The sequence below is a fragment of the Lissotriton vulgaris genome, chromosome 2_1 (assembly GCF_964263255.1).
Source record: "Lissotriton vulgaris chromosome 2_1, aLisVul1.2, whole genome shotgun sequence".
In the NCBI taxonomy this organism is placed as follows: Eukaryota; Metazoa; Chordata; class Amphibia; order Caudata; family Salamandridae; genus Lissotriton; species Lissotriton vulgaris.
This window is the reverse complement of record NC_141687.1, coordinates 172,020,265-172,038,668: the sequence shown is the minus strand read 5'-3', so window position 1 is coordinate 172,038,668 and position 18,404 is coordinate 172,020,265. Positions and strand designations below refer to the sequence as shown.

At 49.9% G+C, this 18,404-nt stretch overlaps 1 protein-coding gene across 2 annotated transcripts in view; it reads left to right on the top strand.

Moving 5' to 3' along the window:
- Window positions 1–18,404, top strand: part of METTL27 (methyltransferase like 27) — a 92,655-nt gene that overhangs the window by 65,414 nt on the left and 8,837 nt on the right. Inside the window, exons 4-5 of one of the 2 annotated variants that reach the window (XM_086954661.1) lie at window positions 1,008–1,143; window positions 1,667–1,759. In XM_086954661.1, coding sequence (XP_086810787.1) covers window positions 1,008–1,143; window positions 1,667–1,759 — 229 coding nt within the window. The remainder of the gene's footprint in view (window positions 1–1,007; window positions 1,144–1,666; window positions 1,760–18,404) is intronic. The other variant, XM_086954662.1, reaches the window with a different exon arrangement.

Genomic DNA, 18,404 nt, shown 5'->3' with positions numbered 1-18,404 from the left:
TATCAGCAGCTCTTAGCCTGGCCTGCAGCCCTGCACTGCCTAAAGCAAATGCAATATTTGTAATCCTCTATACTAGCGCTAAAAACGGGGCAGCATTGCGGCAAGGTTAGAAGGAGCAGGAGCTCTACAGAACTTCAAAAAGCGCGGCGGCAGGAAGTCAATTAACTTTACCAGTGGGCACTGACTGCAGTGACGTCAGTTTAAGTTCGACGCCACCTGTCTGCCCGGGCTTTAAAAGACCTTTTTCTTTCTAATGAGTCTTTAATGGTTTTCACCCCTTCTTCGGGCCCCTGCAGCTCCACTCTGCAGTTTGTTTCTTCAATCAGTGGAGGACAAAGGTGAGATTTACCGAGGAGCGTGCGCCCCCCCTGAGACGGTGTTGAGCCCCCCCAGGGGGGCGCGCCCCACAGATTGAAGAACTCTGATCTAGAGCCTAACACGTAAACACCAAAAAGTGTCTGTGGGTAGTATCCTGAAACCAGAACGATGCTAGCACCTTCAAATTTACTGTGTGCATCTTATTTTAAGTGTCCTATTTTGTCAAACACGTAATGAAGCCCTATTTCTTAAAGCTTTGAGAAGACATTAGGCTTAGTGTATTAATTTTATTTACTGTGTCATTTTGTATCTCTGTTTTTGACCCACCACCTCAGAGAGTAATCCTTGAACACTTAACTTTGCCACTTTAGGGAGTCGGGTGTCTATTCAGTGTATCTTGGTAATCAAGTTAAGTGCAGCAGGACTGCTGAGCCTGGATCAACAGTAGTAAACAGCAGTACCCCACCACATACTGCCCAGAAACCTTGATTGGCTCAGGAGCCCCTCAGAGAGGCAGCACTTTCTACACCAAAGTCCTCCCTTAGTGTGGAATTAGCTCAGGCAGAGGTGTGGGGTGTGGGGGGAGGGGTTAGAGCCCTATGCCAATCTTGCTGCACTTTTTGTGTCCTCCCACTTTTTCATCATCTTTTCCCTGAGGCTCCATGTCTTGTTTTACTCTTTCCCACCAGTTATCAAAGCATGGATTCCGGCTCTTCCATGGCGTGGACGGAAGCGAGCAGATGCTGGAGGTCGCGCGTCAGAAGAAGCTTTACCTGGAGCTGAAACAATGCATGTTGGGACAAGACCCATTGCTGGCACCTGCAGGTAACATGTCAGGGAAGTGGCAAGAGAGGGCGGGAATGGAGAGAGGAAGGAAGAGAACGAGGGGCACTGGTCAGGAGTATCTGCGGGAGGATTGCGTCGTCAAGGACAATACTATGGAGGAATTGATGTTCAGCAGTCGGATGTTGGGGGTTAGGGATCCTTTTAAACACCACTGCGGTGGCCATCACAGCGATTGTGATACTTTCACCTGCTGTGTTCACCCCCAAATTATTGTCCAACAGGTAGAGTAGTGGATGACCACGTCCTTTGCGTCTAGATCTCTCTGGAGAATATAACATGAATGTCTTAAAGTCCAGTCTCCAATGTACATAGAGGTAAAATGTAGATGTAGAAGAAAGCAGTAGTAGGACGGTCATATTGAATAGGAAGAAATATTGAGCAGGGAATGTGTGCTGTCTCTGGTGTGTATCTTATCACTTAGATGACAGCATTGCTGCCTGTGGGGAGATATTTCCTATGAGAAATAAGGTGGTGCTGAGGTCTGTGTTTTCTGCCCCTACAGAGCAGTATGATGCTGTCGTCATAGTAGGAGCCCTGAGTGAGGGGCAGGTTCCCTGCAGTGTGGTACCACAGTTGCTCCATGTGACCAAGCCTGGTAAGAGACTCATCCACCGTGTCTGTTTCTGTGTGCACAACTGTATGCTGGGTTGGAGCGGCTTACATTAAGTGGCTGTTGGAAGATTATCTAGGCTATTGTACCTCATTGTCGATATATTTATACGAGTAAATTGCAGAATCACATTACATTTCACACATATTAACAATTCTAGGTATAGGAAAATTCATGAGCCTGTAATCACATGGCTTTCAGTAATCTGCTGGAATTGGAACATTGGTCCTTGGGCTTTCTCTGGATGTAAATGTTTTTGTGGGTTACATCTAATTTGATCATGGGCAAAAGCCTCCTTATTGGTGGTTTATGTCTCTCTTCCTCGATGTCCTTTTCTGCATCCACAAAATTGCTAAATAGTTTAGGTGTGATGAGGAAGTCAACCTGATTTTAAAACCTTTCTAGATATATGGTCTGGGGTGTGCTCTTAAACTTTGGCCAATGTCTTACTCTTCCGGAAATATGAATGTTCCAATAGATTATATGAAATAATTGTAGTTTCAATGAATGTTTGAAGAGCCCCAACAAACGCCTTGACTCTGTGGGATAAAACCCTCTGTCTGAGAAGGAGTTGGGTTGTACAGGGAGGGATTTTAATTTGGAAAGAGCAAAGAATTATTATACTAAATTCTAATTATGAATTCTAATATGGGAACATCCAGTCAGTGCTGAGGTGTTTACGTGCATTCCCTATTACTTAGTGCAATGAAGAAACCTAGAAGCGCGTCAATCGTAGTAACCTGAATCAAAAGACTGATTCCTGGTCGATCTGCTGTCAGGACAGGGCACATGTTGTTTGCCGGAGAACAGGTGGAGTTGCACTTTGGCCTTCTTAAACATTCAGTCGATGAAACTGAAATGAAATGAAATTGGCATCATCTGCAGGGATCTTTTAAGATCTACTAGAACAGGGGTTTCCAACCTTTTCACTAATGAGAGCTACTTTTGTTCAACAAAAATCCTCCCAAACTGCCAACATTATCAGTGCTGTATGCTTCAGAGAAGAGTACATTAGTGGTCACCCTATGCAAGATTACCACAGTGATCACCTCAGTGCAGGACTGCCAGCAATATTGTAAAAAAAGCTTAGTGAGTTAGTCAGGAATACCTCTACAAAATTAATACATAAAAGCAACAGCTGCACTGCCCCCTAGCACAAGTAATAAGTCTCCAAAAGCTGCCTGATTTCTCATTTAATATCCGCTTTAAATAAGTTTATTTTTGAAATTATGTGTTTGAAAAATACACCCATTTTTGTCTCAAATACACAATTTTCAATTTTGGTACACACACATATTAATCCAACCAAGCAAAAGCTTTCATAGTACGCTGAGATACACACAGGAGAGCTACTCTCAGGTAGCTGGAAAGCTACAAGTAGCTAATGAGCTACTCGTTGGAAAAGCCTAACTAGAACAATAATTCAGACAAAAGAACATTGGATGTTATAACATTTTCTGTAAAGGGAGCCAAAATGTACACTAGATCTGAGAAACCAACTAATGGATTCCAAACACATGAAAGACATCACCTAGACATGAGATTGGCCCATGATGGACTCTAAAGGGTCAATTAATGCACGGTATTAACAGGCAGGATTTAGGTTCAGACACAATCAATGAGATGGTGACATTATTCTGATACATATAGTTTCTGTGCGAGGTCTCTGGGCAGCCGGAGCACCTGAAAAAGACACCCCAGAAAGAAATTACGGCAAAGTGAAGACTGCAGCTAGAATATTTGCGAATACGTCTAGCCTCATGGTAGATACGTGTCTTGCTTCAGGATTGCAATCAACCCAGTCACTCTGCCATTGGCATTTCTTGAGCTTAATCATTCCTCACTCTTTCATCCACTTATTCATCTGTGATTATTCATCAATTCATTCATCCATGCCCCCGCACCCTCGTTCATGCATTAATTTGCTACTTTATCCATCAGGCCCTGTCACTCATTAATTCATCTATATATCTGCACTTTGGGTCATTCTTGCATTCACCTGCCGCCCAATTCACACGTACAAAGTAAGCTAAGCCTGTTGCCTTTGCCAGTGAGCGATTGCATTACGTTTAGATGGGTTCCATGACACAACGGTGCAGATTACAGTATAGTATGAGACTATACATTCCTCCACGGCACTGTTCCTTTCAGTACGGTCCCTGTCTGCTAGGGTGGTGGCTCGGTGTGTCGCAGCCAGGTCAGAGCTCTGCAAAAGGAGGTTTTCTGAGCGGCGGTCTCCTTTGAGTGCAGCGCCACATTCAAAGGGAAGGCTGCAGTGGGATGAATGGAAGGGAATGGAGGCCTGAGGATCTACAAGTAGCACAAATACGAAGAAATAGGTGCATCCATGGCACCTGGGTTCGAATCCCCAGTTTGGCACTTGGTTGAAAATGGTGTGATTCTGGGCAAAACACTTCGAACTTTATAACAGGTATGGGGCTACAGGGCCCATGAACCTCCGAGTTTTGTCCAGTATTCCTGCACCTAAGTGCGTCCATTAAATGTTGTTGTCCCTGAAATGGAGAATAGCCATGCAAACTTGACAGTTCCTGGTCCTTTTCTGCTGGTTTTCTCTGACTCTAGGGATAAATCCTTTATTATCTGTCATGAGCAATTGATAAATGGCACCAGTAGGGCCAGTGAAGGTTGGGGTGAGAAGCTGGCCTGATGTATGATGTCCTCTAATGCAAGTGGGCACCTTGCACCAGTCCAGACAACCCTTATGGTGATGTAAGAGGTCTCAGACAACCTTAGAAACCTATCCAAGTGGTAGCTTTGGAGAGTAGTCTTCAGGCTTAGTCCAAAAGGAGTGTAAAGCAGCTTGTTTTACCAGAATGCGATCTTATAACATAGATTAAATGAAAATGAACCACATAAGGTATTTATTCAAATATGTATTTATTATAATATACTCTCTAAAGTGTTTAGATATCTCCTACATGGAGACAATGTTCACAATATTTTGCAAAGAAACACGGTAAATAGCATGAAATACACAGTGGACCCCAGGAAGGGACCGAACTATATACTCAGAAAGTGGCATAAGAACCACAACTCGGGTCAAGACAAGGTCGAGAGGATGTAGTAGTGCTGGAGACCAAAGGAACCACCCTAGGTGAGTAGATAGAGACCCCACGGAGAGCGTGTGCAGTGTGGGAACACGACTGCGTGCTCCGTACAACTCTACGTGTACGTTGCGGTTGGATTTTTAAAGATTAAGGACCCTTCCCAGTGGACCCTGAAGAAACCCTGTGGAAGACAGAAGGTTGGAGAGCCACCCCACCCGTGGATATCCTAGTAGCCACGTTGCCTACACCAGGGAAGCTGGTGCATAGTGTGAAGTGGTGTCGGAGACCGCTGTCAAACTCAATGGAGAACTTCAGGAAAGTGCCACCGTTGAAGAAGGAGAAAGTGTCCGATGGAATCAGAAGGTGAATTCTAGATGAGAGGTACCAAGTCTCTTACGTCACTCAGGAGTGACCAGGAGACTTGGAAGACGAATGCCCTCCGATGTCAGGTGTTGCAGGATGGGTGACGAGGACCTTTTCTCTGCAGCTGTGAGGACAGGGGTTCAGTTATGGCAACCCCCACAAGGGATACTGGCCTCAAACTTGGTGAGAGGGCAGGGCATGCCAGACCTCGGGAGCTGTGGAAAACCACCACCTGTGTTGCAGAACCTTACGGAGTCTGGAGGAGCTCATGATCAGCAGACCAGTTGACTTAGTTGCTGTGCCTGCAAATGCAGGGGAGTGACTTAGTTGCAGTGCCTGCCAATGCAGGGGAGTGACTCCTTCACTCCAAAGGAGATTCCTTCTGGTGTCTTTGATGCCAACAGGCCTTGGAAGGTTCCGGTATGGTGCACAGGCACAGATGATGCAGCAGACTGGAAGGGAGACAAAGTCGATCTCAAATGAAGTCCAGGGAAGTCCAGAGTGCCCAGACAGTAGAAATAGAAGTGGTGTCTGAACTGAATTTTGTCCCACGACGAGTCTAGGGACCTACACCCAGGTAAGTCCTTAGGTACTCTAGGGAGAGGGTTGAGACGATTCAGGGGAAGGTCTGGACAAGGGGAAGGTTACTCCCATGTCCTTTGTCCAGTTTTACTCCATCGGCTCCCAGGACTAGTTTGAACTGAACTTTGCATGTGGACACCAAATGTGCCCCTCATGCAGACTGAGTGATGCTGGCAAGCACATCCACCCTACTCCAATACACTAAATCCTGTCTGGGAAGTGGTCACACCTCCATGTGACAGGATGCCTAAGTGTTATGCCTTCCCCTGCTTGAGCTTGGCTCAGCAGCAAGAGGGCAGAATTATGTCTCAGGTTGACAGCAACCATTTTGTGCTGTCCGGGTCAAGAAGACTGGTACCGGGAGCACTGAGATCCTAACAGAGGGCTCTTCCAGTGCTTGGAATCATACCCCCACACCGTTCACGGTGTGGGAGTATGACTCCAACATGTGTGAAACCAAACATGATAGGATTCATTGCAGCCAGTTTTGAGATTGGGGTCATTGCGTAATTACGCGGTGCCCCTCTATATAATATATGGCTGCTTCACTGACAACCCGGGAGAATGGACTCCATAGGCTGTAGGGGTGTCCTGCTCATGCAGGGCACCCTCTCAAGCACCCTATCTTCAGGATTGTAAAGGCCTGCAATAGGGGTGACTTAACGGTTTTAAGTGCGGTGACCGTAGATATAGGAAACCTATATCTTTAGTAAGTGGTGCTACCACTAGCTTACACAGGCTGCAATGGCAGGCCTGTAGTTCCATTTTGAATGGTCTTCCATGGGTGGCATAATGGATACTTAAGCCCATAGGGGACCCCTGGGTACCTTAGTATCATATACTAAGGACTGATAAGGGTGCCCCAGTATCCAATCTGGAATGTACCTAAGTACTGAACATAACAATTTAAGGGAGAAAACAGATTGACTGGGGTCCTGATTTGCAGGATCCCAGTCAGACTATTCAAATACAGCTTAGCACCAAGCACAAAGTGGGGGGAAACCATGCAGAATGATCCTACCTTCCTACAGTTGGGGTGAGAGGAGGCAGGGCCTAGCTATTATTTGGTCCCAGTGTGGTGCTGGTGGTGATATGCAGTGGTTGGCTTTGTCTCAACCAACAGTCCCTGCCCCTCTCCAGCTTCTGTTTTTACTGGGTTCAAATCCACACTGGTTAAAACCTGGTCTGGTGTTTACAGGCCCGTAACCTCTGGACCACTCTTAGTATGGAAAAGCGGAATACACAGAGGTACCAGGATACCTCTTGAGAAATGTAAAATGTGGATTTCAAAGATGTACACAATCTTGGTATTGTCCCTCTCCCCCTCCACATGATGTACATTACTCTATCCATTGCTCACCAGCTAAGTTTCCGGGACATGGACAATCTCCTGCAGGTGCCAATAGAACATGAGCCATGGCTACTGGAGGTGGGGGGGGTGGGGGGTGGCAGGAGTGTGAATATTTTTCTGTAGTAGGGGATCTCTGTGTATAGTCATAATCTAGTGAATAGTCCCGCCCATGTGCGTGGACCCCGGCAATCAAAAATAATCTCTTAAGGTGTCAAAATAATGCAGAAACTGCAAAGACACTTAAGAGAGAATTTAAAGACAAATAATGCAGCCTATATCCACAGGCTACACTGTCCAGTACTTCAACTAGAATTTCCACCAAAAAAAAACACCACACACAACACAGCCTGCAGTTTCTACCATAGAGAAACTTGCCTCCCCCAGTCAAAGACTCTGGAATGATAGAGAGGAAGGTAGGGACAGACAAGCCCCATAGGCTGCCATTATGTGGCTTAAATAGGATACTGTGCCTTTAAGAGAACTTTCCAGAACTTCTCCCAGTATCCCAGAATGCATAGCAGGTCCCTCTTACTTCAGTTCTTTTTTCCGGCTCCTGCTTACAGGACCCTGGCATTGAGCTCTCCCTTTTACAAGGGTTTATTGAATTCGTTTTTGCACTTTTAACTTTTAAAAGTGTTGCTGTTACTGCTTGGTGTTCTCTTCTCACTTTTGTGCTGTTTTTAGGCGTTTTGGGGCTCCGAAATGCCTGGCCTTTTTGTCAAGTGCCCAGCATGAGAGAGGAAGAAGGCCAAAAGCGACCCCCATGATGTCTCCATCGTGTGCCTTCCAGAAGATCATGGCCCTGAGGAGTGTGTTATCTGCCAGCAACTTTCTGCTAGGACCCTCAGGGACAGATTGAAGATCAGGCTGGCTGGCCTGGAGGATAGGCGCCAACGTGCTGCAGGTGGGTCTGGGCAGCCTGGGAGGGATCCCTCTGCCTCTGCTGAGGCCCCTGGGGGGCTCCCCAGGGGCAGGAAGTCCAGCCAACGATCCCATTCTCCGTCGGCGTCGATGGCATCGACGACGGCGTCGAGAGGGATGACGACGGCGTGCTCCCCTTCTCCCCGGGGCTCCGGGTCGAGACGGCGCGACGGCTCGACGGCGAAGGAGAAACCGACGTCGAGGCCGCCGTCGACGTCATCGTCTTCGTCGACGTCGAGGTCATACCGACGCCGAAGGCACAGTGACGTACATCGACGCTCGCCGTCGAGGCGGCGCCGACGCTCGCCGTCGAGGCGACACCGTCGGTCGTCGTCGAGGCGACACCGTCGATCTCCATCGCGGCGACGCCGCCGATCGACGTCGAGGGGCTCCTCGACGTCGGGAACATCAAGGCGACGGCGGCGCTCGTCGTCGAGGGCGGACCGCCCGACGTCGAGAGGACGCCGAAGGTCGACGTCGAGGAGTCGGCGTTCGACGCCGAGGAGGAGGCGGTCGACGCCGAGGAGACGGCGCTCGACGCCGGAGTCCAGGAGACGTCATTCGACGCCGGAGAAGCGTCGTTCTGCGTCCAGCAGACAGCGGTCAGCGTCGGGGAGCAGGTCACCCGCTCCAAAACGGCGGAAAAGGGACTCTAGTCCCAGGAGTCACGCTGCTTCCAGCGGTGGTCGCAAGAGGAAGAGGTCGCCTGCGGATGGGGATGGATCTCCGCGCCCCTCGCCTGGAGGGACACCGGGCTCGGTGTACTCGGAAGTGTACACTCCGTCCCGGCCCAGGACTCCGACTCCTCCCCCCGTGCCTAAGGAGGACCCTCCGCCCAAACCACCACTGCCTTCGGAGGACACTCCTCCACCTCCGGTCCCTCCGCATGGGCCCGCACCGCAGCCGAAGGTTCCTCCTCCGAGGTCCACTTCCCTGCCGTCCCTGCCTGCTCCTCCCAAGGGGACTCCGAAACCGAAACCCCGGGAGGAACCGAAGACGCCTCGTGATGAGCCAAGGAGGACCCCTCCGCGCAAACCGAAGGAGCGCCCACGGGCTGGCAGGTCTCGCTCTCGCTCTGGGCGGAAGGACAGATCGAGGCACAGATCATCCACGAGATCGAGGCACCGCCATAGGAGGCGCGAGTCTCGCTCTCACACGAGGTCCTCTGGGACCAGGGATTATTCACCTACCCTATCGGGGTCTCCGGACACCAGAGTGTCCCCGATAGATGACCTGGTGGCCTTTCAGGACGTACTGTTGCGGGGCGCAGCGAAGCTCGGCATCTCCCTGACAGTGCCTACACCGAAGACATCGGTCATCTTCGAGACGCTGCATCAGAGGCATCTGTCTCGTCCTCTCCTGCCCCTGGTGCCGGGCCTGGAAGAACCTGCTATGGCTCTGTTTCTCACCCCGGCTGTGACGAGGGCGGCCCCTTCGAGATTACTTAAGAAGTACCGAGCTCCCGATTCGGATCCGGCCTTCTTGAGGGCCGAGCCTCCACCTGACTCCGTCATCGTCACGGCGGCCCGCAAGCAGCATGCCACCACCCCGACCTCCACGGTTCCCCCGGACAAGGAATCGAGATGGATGGACTCGGCAGGAAGGAGAGTTTGTGGTACTTCCGCGACCTCCATGAAAGCGGCGAGTGCCACGGCTTTGTTGGGTCGCTACGACCGCGCCCTCTGGGACTCCCTTGAGCGCTTTGCGGAGCATTTGCCCCGGGAGCAGCGTGAAGACTTCACGGAAGTCCTGAGTGAGGGGATGCTGGTGGCCAACCAGATAATCAGCGCGGCTGCGGACTCTTCCCTGTTGGCGGCTCACGGATTTTGCCACGGGATCAACCAGCGGCGTCACGCATGGCTCCGGCTTACGTCCCTGAAACCGGACGCACAGCAGAGGGTGGCCAATCTGCCGTTTTCCGGTGAGACCCTCTTCGGGAAACATGCCGATGATGAAATGGCCCGCATGAAGGCGGAGGCCGAAACGCTGACGGCTGTGGGCCTGGAAAAGCCCAAAGAGACCAAGAAGCAGTACCGCCCCTTCCAACGGCGGTTCGGCGGACAGGGCCGAGGTCGAGGACAGGCCTCAGGACACTCCCAGCAGCAGCAGCAGTTCCGGAAGCCGTTCCAGAAGCGGCAGAGGGGCAGGGGAGGCCAGCAATCGGCTCCGGCGCCCAAGGGCCAGGCGGGGCCTAGGCCCTAGGAACTTACTTCCCCCGGATCCGTTACCCACTCCGGTAGGGGGAAGCATCCAACTTTTTCTGGCAGAGTGGAGAAAAATTACTCAGGACAAGTGGGTGCTGAATATTGTTTGCAATGGATACAGTCTTCGGTTCACCAGCCCTCCTCCAGCTATTCCCCCGGTCAGCTCGCAGTTTCAGCTGCGCGAGCTTCAGGCGGAAGCGGATATCCTGTTGAGGAAACGGGCGATAGAAGACGTACCTCGGTCTCAGAGAGGAAGAGGTCTGTACTCCCGGTTCTTCCTGGTTCGCAAGAAGGACAAGAACGAGTTCAGGCCCATTCTGGATTTGCGACAGGCAAACAAATGGATTCGCAGAGAAAAGTTCCGCATGCTGTCGTTGCATCAAATTTACCCTCAGTTGCAACAGGGGGACTGGCTTTGCGCTATAGACCTACAGGATGCTTACTTCCATGTGCCCATTGCACACAAACACAGGAAGTTCCTGCGGTTCCAAGTCGGCACCAATCACTATCAATACACAGTACTCCCGTTCGGACTGAAGTCTGCGCCGAGAACGTTCTCGAAGTGCATGGCGGTGGTAGCAGCACACCTGAGGAAGAACAAGGTGTTCGTCTACCCGTACCTGGACGATTGGTTGATCAAGGCATCCTCCTTCTCGGAAGCGCGAGCACACTTCCAGAAGACGTGCGTTCTCTTGAACAAGTTGGGGCTGCACATCAACATGGCCAAGTCTGTCCCGACTCCGGTCCAATGCATACAGTACTTGGGAGCCTCCATCAATACGCTGTCAGCAAGCGTGTCTCCTTCGGAAGAGCGACGATTATCACTCCTTCGAAAGGCTCAGGCTCTTATGACGACTCCATCTACAACAGTGAGGACGGTGTCTTCTCTACTGGGATCGATGGCCTCTTGTATCTTCCTGACGCCACACGCACGGCTGCACATGAGACCGTTGCAGGAGTGCTTGGAGGACCAGTGGGATCAGAGGAAAGGATCTTGGGACGACAGGATTCGGCTGTCGCTGCATGCTCTTCAGTCTCTGAAGTGGTGGTGTTCGGCGGAGAATCTCCTAAAAGGGGTTCCCTTTCACAAGGACATACCCAAGCAGACTGTCGTGACGGATGCGTCTCTTCTGGGATGGGGAGCGCACTCCGGGACTCTACAGATTCAAGGCACGTGGTCACCGATGGAGGCCACGTATCACATCAATTTCCTGGAACTCAGGGCTGTTCACTTGGCGCTGAAGGCCTTTCTTCCGTCCTTCCGGACCGACTCTCTGCTTGTACAGACGGACAATACCACCACGATGTATTACCTCAACAAGCAGGGGGGGCTCGAGATCGCGCACCCTGTCTCAGGAGGCGCAGACGATCTGGCACTGGCTTCTAGCCAGAGGACTGTCGATAACGGCCACCCATCTGCCAGGTGTGCAGAATGTTCAGGCAGACGCACTGAGCAGGCTGCTTCAGGAAAACCACGAATGGGTCATAAACGACGAAGTACTAGGAGAAGTCTTCGCAAGGTGGGGAACTCCAGACGTAGATTTGTTCGCCACCGCCGAAAACAGCAAGTGCAGAGACTTCGCCTCCAGGTACTTCCAACAAGGGACGCTGGGGAATGCGTTGTGGATCAACTGGACGAACAGCTTTCTGTACGCCTTTCCTCCCATTCCCCTGATTCCGGCGGTGCTCATCAAGCTGGCCCGATCCAGGACTCGGATGATACTCATCGCCCCGGAGTGGCCCAGGCAGTGGTGGTTCACGGACCTACTTCACCGGTCTCTCCTTCCTCACATTCGGTTGCCGTGCAGGCCGGACCTTCTCACGAAGTTCGGGGGACGGATGTTACACCCCAACCTCTCGTCTTTGAGTTTGGCGGCATGGCTCCTGAGATAGTGCAATATGGCCATCTGAATCTGCCCGATGATTGCATGGACATACTGAAGGAGTCTAAGAGACCTTCCACTCGGACTTCATATGCTTACAAGTGGAAGAGGTTTTGTATATGGTGCCATTCTAAGGATCATGATCCTACTACCTGCAAGGAAGATGTCATCCTTCCTTATCTTTTACATTTGGCGCAGTCTGGCCTTAATGTCCATTCCATTAAGGTACATCTTGCTGCATTGACTGCCTACAGGAAATGCCCTTCACAGACTTCCTTTTTCCAGATCCCTGTGATCAAAGACTTTCTGGAAGGTTTGAAGAAAGTATTCCCTCCTGTCAGGCTTCCTTCGCCTTCGTGGGAATTGAATGTGGTGCTGTCCGGATTGATGAAGGAGCCTTTTGAGCCTATTCATAAGGCTTCGTTGCAGCACCTGTCCTGGAAGGCGGCGTTCCTCGTGGCCATTACATCGGCCCGCAGGGTGAGTGGAATTCAGGCGTTGTGTTGTAATGAACCTTATACTGTATTTCATGCTGCTAAGGTTGTTATGCGTACTCACCCTAAATTTCTTCCCAAGGTTATTTCTGATTTTCATATCAACCAGACTATAACTTTGCCTACGTTTTTTCAGAACCCTTCATCCCCAGCGGAGAGGTCTCTCCATTCCCTGGATGTGAGGAGGGTCTTGAAATTTTATCCGGATAAAACCAAAGATATTCGTAGGTCTGACCAGTTGTTTGTCAATTATGGATCGGTCAGGACGGGTCTTGCGACCTCTAAGCAGTCCATCTCTAGGTGGATTGTGTCCTGCATACAATTGTGTTATCAGAAAGCTAATAAGACCTTAGGGGGTAAGCCTAAGGCTCATTCCACCAGGGGCAAAGCTGCCACGACGGCTCTGCTCCGTAATGTGCCGTTTGCTGAAATATGCAAGGCAGCCACTTGGAAGTCGGTTCATACCTTTGCTAAGCATTACTGCCTGGACACTGACGCCAGGGCAGACGCTCAGGTTGGACAGGCTTCGCTGCGGAATTTGTTCGCACAGTAGTGGCGTTATGTATTATTCTCCACCGCCGCTTTGGTGTGGGGATGGGCTTGCCATTCTATTCACTAGATTATGACTATACACAGAGATCCCCTACTACAGAAGGAGTAGTTTCTGTCCTGTAACTCCAGTTCTGTAGTAGGGGTATCTCTGTTATAGTCATAAGCGCCCGCCCTCCTCCCCGGTGGAGATTGTTTCATCATACAAGAATGCGACAGGTCTGGCGTGCTTCGCCTTCAAAAAGAACTGAAGTAAGAGGGACCTGCTATGCATTCTGGGATACTGGGAGAAGTTCTGGAAAGTTCTCTTAAAGGCACAGTATCCTATTTAAGCCACATAATGGCAGCCTATGGGGCTTGTCTGTCCCTACCTTCCTCTCTATCATTCCAGAGTCTTTGACTGGGGGAGGCAAGTTTCTCTATGGTAGAAACTGCAGGCTGTGTTGTGTGTGGTGTTTTTTTTTGGTGGAAATTCTAGTTGAAGTACTGGACAGTGTAGCCTGTGGATATAGGCTGCATTATTTGTCTTTAAATTCTCTCTTAAGTGTCTTTGCAGTTTCTGCATTATTTTGACACCTTAAGAGATTATTTTTGATTGCCGGGGTCCACGCACATGGGCGGGACTAATCACTAGATTATGACTATAACAGAGATACCCCTACTACAGAACTGGAGTTACAGGACAGAAACTACTCCATCCCAACTACACATGACAGCAGGATTCCTTTCTGGGGTTTAAGAAGCACCTCCACCTTCTGAATGTACAGTATGCCCTCTTCATTCTGGTATTGCTCAGGATTGCTCAACAGGGAGCCTCCTATTTTTTCACAGTGGCAAAACAAGTATGACCTGGCTGGAGGCCTAGGGTTACTGTAGGCCAGATAGAGGTGAGGGAGGCTGTAGAGCAGGGGTCTCCAACCTTTTGTGTAGTCAAAGCTACTTCTGGCCAGTGAAAATCGTCGTGAGCTACTGAACCCGAAGCAACTCGCGCATTTTTTCCGAGAGACCCCCCACGCCCAGTTTCATTGACTTTAAGCCTAATTTCATCAGAGTCCATCTGTGCCTTTCTGCCCTCTATTTCACTCATTTTCCCTGGTTTTTTGTGCCTTTCTGCCCTCTGTTTCACTCGTTTCCCCCTTGTTTTTTGTGCCCTTCTGCCCTCTGTTTCACTTGTTTTCCCCTCAGTTTTTGTGCCCTTCTGCCCTGTGTGCCACTCGTTTTTTGTACCTTTCTGCCCCGTTTCACTTGTTTTCCCCTTGTTTTTTGTGCCCTTCTGCGCTCTGTTCCACTCGTTTCCCCTCGTTTTTGTGCCTTTCTGCCCTGTTTCACTTGTTTTATCCTCGTTTTTTGTGCCCTTCTGCCCTCTGTTTCACTCGTTTTCCCCTTGTTTTTTGTGCCCTTCTGTCCTCTGTTTCACTCGTTTTCCTCTCGTTTTTTGTGCCCTTCTGCCCTCTGTGCCACTCGTTTTTTGTGCCTTTCCGCCCCGTTTCACATGTTTTCCCCTTGTTTTTTGTGCCCTTCTGCCCTCTGTTCCACTCGTTCCTCTTGTTTTTTGTGCCTTTCCGCCCCGTTTCACTCGTTTTCCCCTCGTTTTTTGTGCCCTTCTGCCCTCTGTTTCATTCGTTTTCCCCTCGTTTTTTTGTGCCTTTCTGCCCTCTGTTCCACTGGTTTTTGGTGTCTTTCTGCCCTCTGTTTCACTCGTTTTCCCCTTGTTTTTTGTGCCCTTCTGCCCTCTGTTCCACTCGTTTTCCCTTCATTTTTTGTGCCTTTCTGCCCCGTTTCACTTGTTTTCCCCTTGTTTTTTGTGCCCTTCTGCCCTCTGTTCCACTTGTTTCCCCTCGTTTTTTGTGCCTTTCTGCCCTGTTTCACTCATTTTCTCTTCGTTTTTTGTGCCCTTCTGCCCTCTGTTCCACTCGTTTTTGGTGCCTCTCTGCCCTCTGTTTCACTCGTTTTCCCCTTGTTTTTTGTGCCCTTCTGCCCTCTGTTCTACTCGTTTTCCCCTAGTTTTTTGTGCCTTTCTGCCCGGTTTCACTAGTTTTCCCCTTGTTTTTTGTGCCCTTCTGCCCTCTGTTCCACTCGTTTTCCCCTCGTTTTTTGTGCCTTTCTGCCCTCTGTTCCACTCTTTTTTTTTGCCCTTCTGCCCTCTGTTTCACTCGTTTTCCCCTCGTTTTTTGTGCCTTTCGGCCCTGTGTTTCACTCGTTTTCCCCTCGTTTTTTGTGCCCTCCTGCCCTCTGTTTCACTCTTTTCCCCTCGTTTTTTGTGCCTTTCTGCCCTCTGTTCCACTCGTTTTTGGGGCTTTTCTGCCCTCTGTTTCACTCGTTTTCCCCTCGTTTTTTGTGCCTTTCTGCCCTCTGTTTCACTCGTTTTCCCCTTGTTTTTTGTGCCCTTCTGCCCTCTGTTTCACTCGTTTTCCCCTCGTTTTTTGTGCCTTTCTGCCCTTTGTTCCACTCGTTTTTGCTTCGTTTTTTGTGCCCTTCTGTCCTGTGTTCCACGCGTTTTTTGTGCCTGTGCCTGGCGTGTCAGTGTAGCACCGGGAATTATTCAACAATATTCAACATCACGAGCATTAAAAAAACAGATCCAACGTCACTAAGCTATCTATCTGCTCGTCCATTGAGCTTACATGCGGTCGAAGTCACGTCTCTGCTCCTTACTGCTCCGCGCTGGCACCCGTCGCACAATGGCAGACAGTGCGATGCCAGCGCATTTTCAGGTAACAATGACGTCACAGGAGTCAGACTCTCACAAAATTATGACACAAAAAAAGAAGAGTCTGCAGCTCCAGCAGAGGAGCGTCATCCTCTTCGCCCGCCCCCACCCCTAGCTTAGGTCCAATCCGAGCGGCTGGTTTGGGTGAGGGCGGGCAAATGGAGCCGGAAAAGCTAATAGCCCATGAAGGGCTACACGAGCTACTCCTGGGGTCTCCGCGAGCTACCGGTAGCTCCCGATCGACCGGTTGGAGACCCCGTCTGTAGAGCATGTGGATGCCCATTGTTGGCTCCAACGAAGGTCCAGACAAAATTGGCCAGGGTGGTGGTGGCTGCAGCAATGCAGCAGGCCCTGGAGGAAGTCAACCGGTGGGAGGCTCTGTCCTTGAACTCGGGTGCATCTGAGAGTGGCTCACTGTCCTGGATTGGCTCGGAGAGTGGGCCAGCGCTCCATGGTGTGACTCCAATGACGGCAGATGACATAATATGAGGGGTAGTCTGATATGTACGCTGGAAACTATGGATCACTGAGTCTGCACATATAAGGGGTGCATGGGGCTAATGGAGGCTCAACTGCAGATCTACGGGTCAACACAAGTCACAAGTTGCTTCCTACCACTGTAGAGTGAGTTAATAGTGTTGCATGTTAACATGGTTTGGCCGCAAACACCTCAGCAGTTGGGGAAGCAGGTAGTTTCAATCCTGCAGCCAAAGAGTGTAGGGAGGGTCCAGAGGAGGTGAAGAGGGTAAGGGGTGCGGTGGGAACAGCCCATTGTCCACAGCGGGGGGCCACCCTGTCCAGTGATCTGGTATGACGGGGACAATTTTCCAGGACACAGTATGACTGAACCCATGGTCCATATCAACAGAGGGGGGCTGTTGGACCTGTCCCTTTCTACAGGGTCGCCCTCAAGCTTTATTTTGCCTTCTTCCTCTACTTTTTGCTGAAATTGTTTTTGTTGGCCCTAGGACTCTGGGCACTTTGTGCTAAAGTGCATGTGCTCTCTACTTTAAACCTGGTAACATTGGCTTATCTACAATTGACATGTTTAATTTACTTATAAGTTCTTAGTAAAGTGCACTACATGTGCCCAGGGCCTGCAAATAAAATGCTTCTAGTGGTCCTGAAGCACTAATTCCACCACCCACTTAAATAACGATTTAACAGGGCTGACAAGCTTTGAGAGATGCACCTTTGTGCCGATGAGAGGTACTGAGACCTGAAAGGATTGGGGCAGCTTGCTCAGCAACCCCATATATGTTTTTTTGAATCTCTACTGATGAAGGATAATATTCAGAAACACATGTGTCTAGAGATTGACAGCACTAACATTCACCAACTTTGGTGAAACACTTAGGGAAAAACTCAAGTAAGCATTTAAAATGAACTGCATTTACCATAATGCTAAGGGGTGAACTGTGCTGGGAGGTGAAGCAGTGTGCTCCCATCCTCCTTCAACTCTTTAAATAGGTCTCCGGCATGCCACTACAGAGCTTGTGTGTGCAGTTTTAAACTGCTAAGTCAACCTGGCAAGTTAACCTCTTGCCAGGCTCAAACCTTCCTTTTTAAAACATACAAGTCACCCCTAATTTAGTCCCTAAACAGCCCAAAGGGCAGAGTGCAGTGATTTAAAAAGCTGGCCATGTACCTATAAGTTTTACATGGCCTGGTAGTGAAAAACTCTTAAATTAGTGTTTCACTACTGCAAGGCCCATCTCTCCCATAGGTTAACATTGGTATTACCTTATTATATTTTACAAGTGTAATTACCAATTGGGAAAAGATAGACCTTTCAAGTTTGGTGTCTCTGGACTCACAGCCTAAAATCACAACTTATGGTGAAGTTTGAATTTAAGTTGCAAGTCTGAAAATGCCACTTTTAGAAATTTGGCATCTTCTTACTTTAACCATTCTGTGCCTACTGCTTGTCTCTGAACACACATCTGGGGGGGGTGGCAGCTGGGCTTTGGCCTTCTCTCCAGAAAGCCACACACAAAGTGAGCTTAGGTATGACTGATGGGCCATCAGCATCCTGATGGTTCATCCTGGGCAGGATGGGAGGGAGGAGCTGACACTTACACCTGAATAGGCTGTACCTGTCCCCACACAAAGGGCTGCCTACCCCCCTGTTGTGAGTCTAGAGCCAGGGCATGAAGGGTAGGGACTTTGTGCTCTTCAAAGGCCTCTTTTTAAAGGCTGTCCCACTTCAAAGGCACTACTGGGTATAAGTACTGGACTCCTGATGCCACCAACTACGTACACTTCTGGACCTGAAGACATTCTGAAAGGAAGAAGGACCGATGTACTGCTGAAAGGACTGTCACACTGATGGACGTTGCTGGACTCCTGCTTTGCTGTGCCTGCCCTGCTGCCCTCCTTGCCTGGGAGTGAGAAGGACTGGACCTGCATGTCTACATCTCCGGAACCAAAGTGATTGTAAGGGCTTGCTGACTTCCCTCCTGTTCTAAAGTCTCAGGGACATCATAGACTTCCAACAAACGTCCT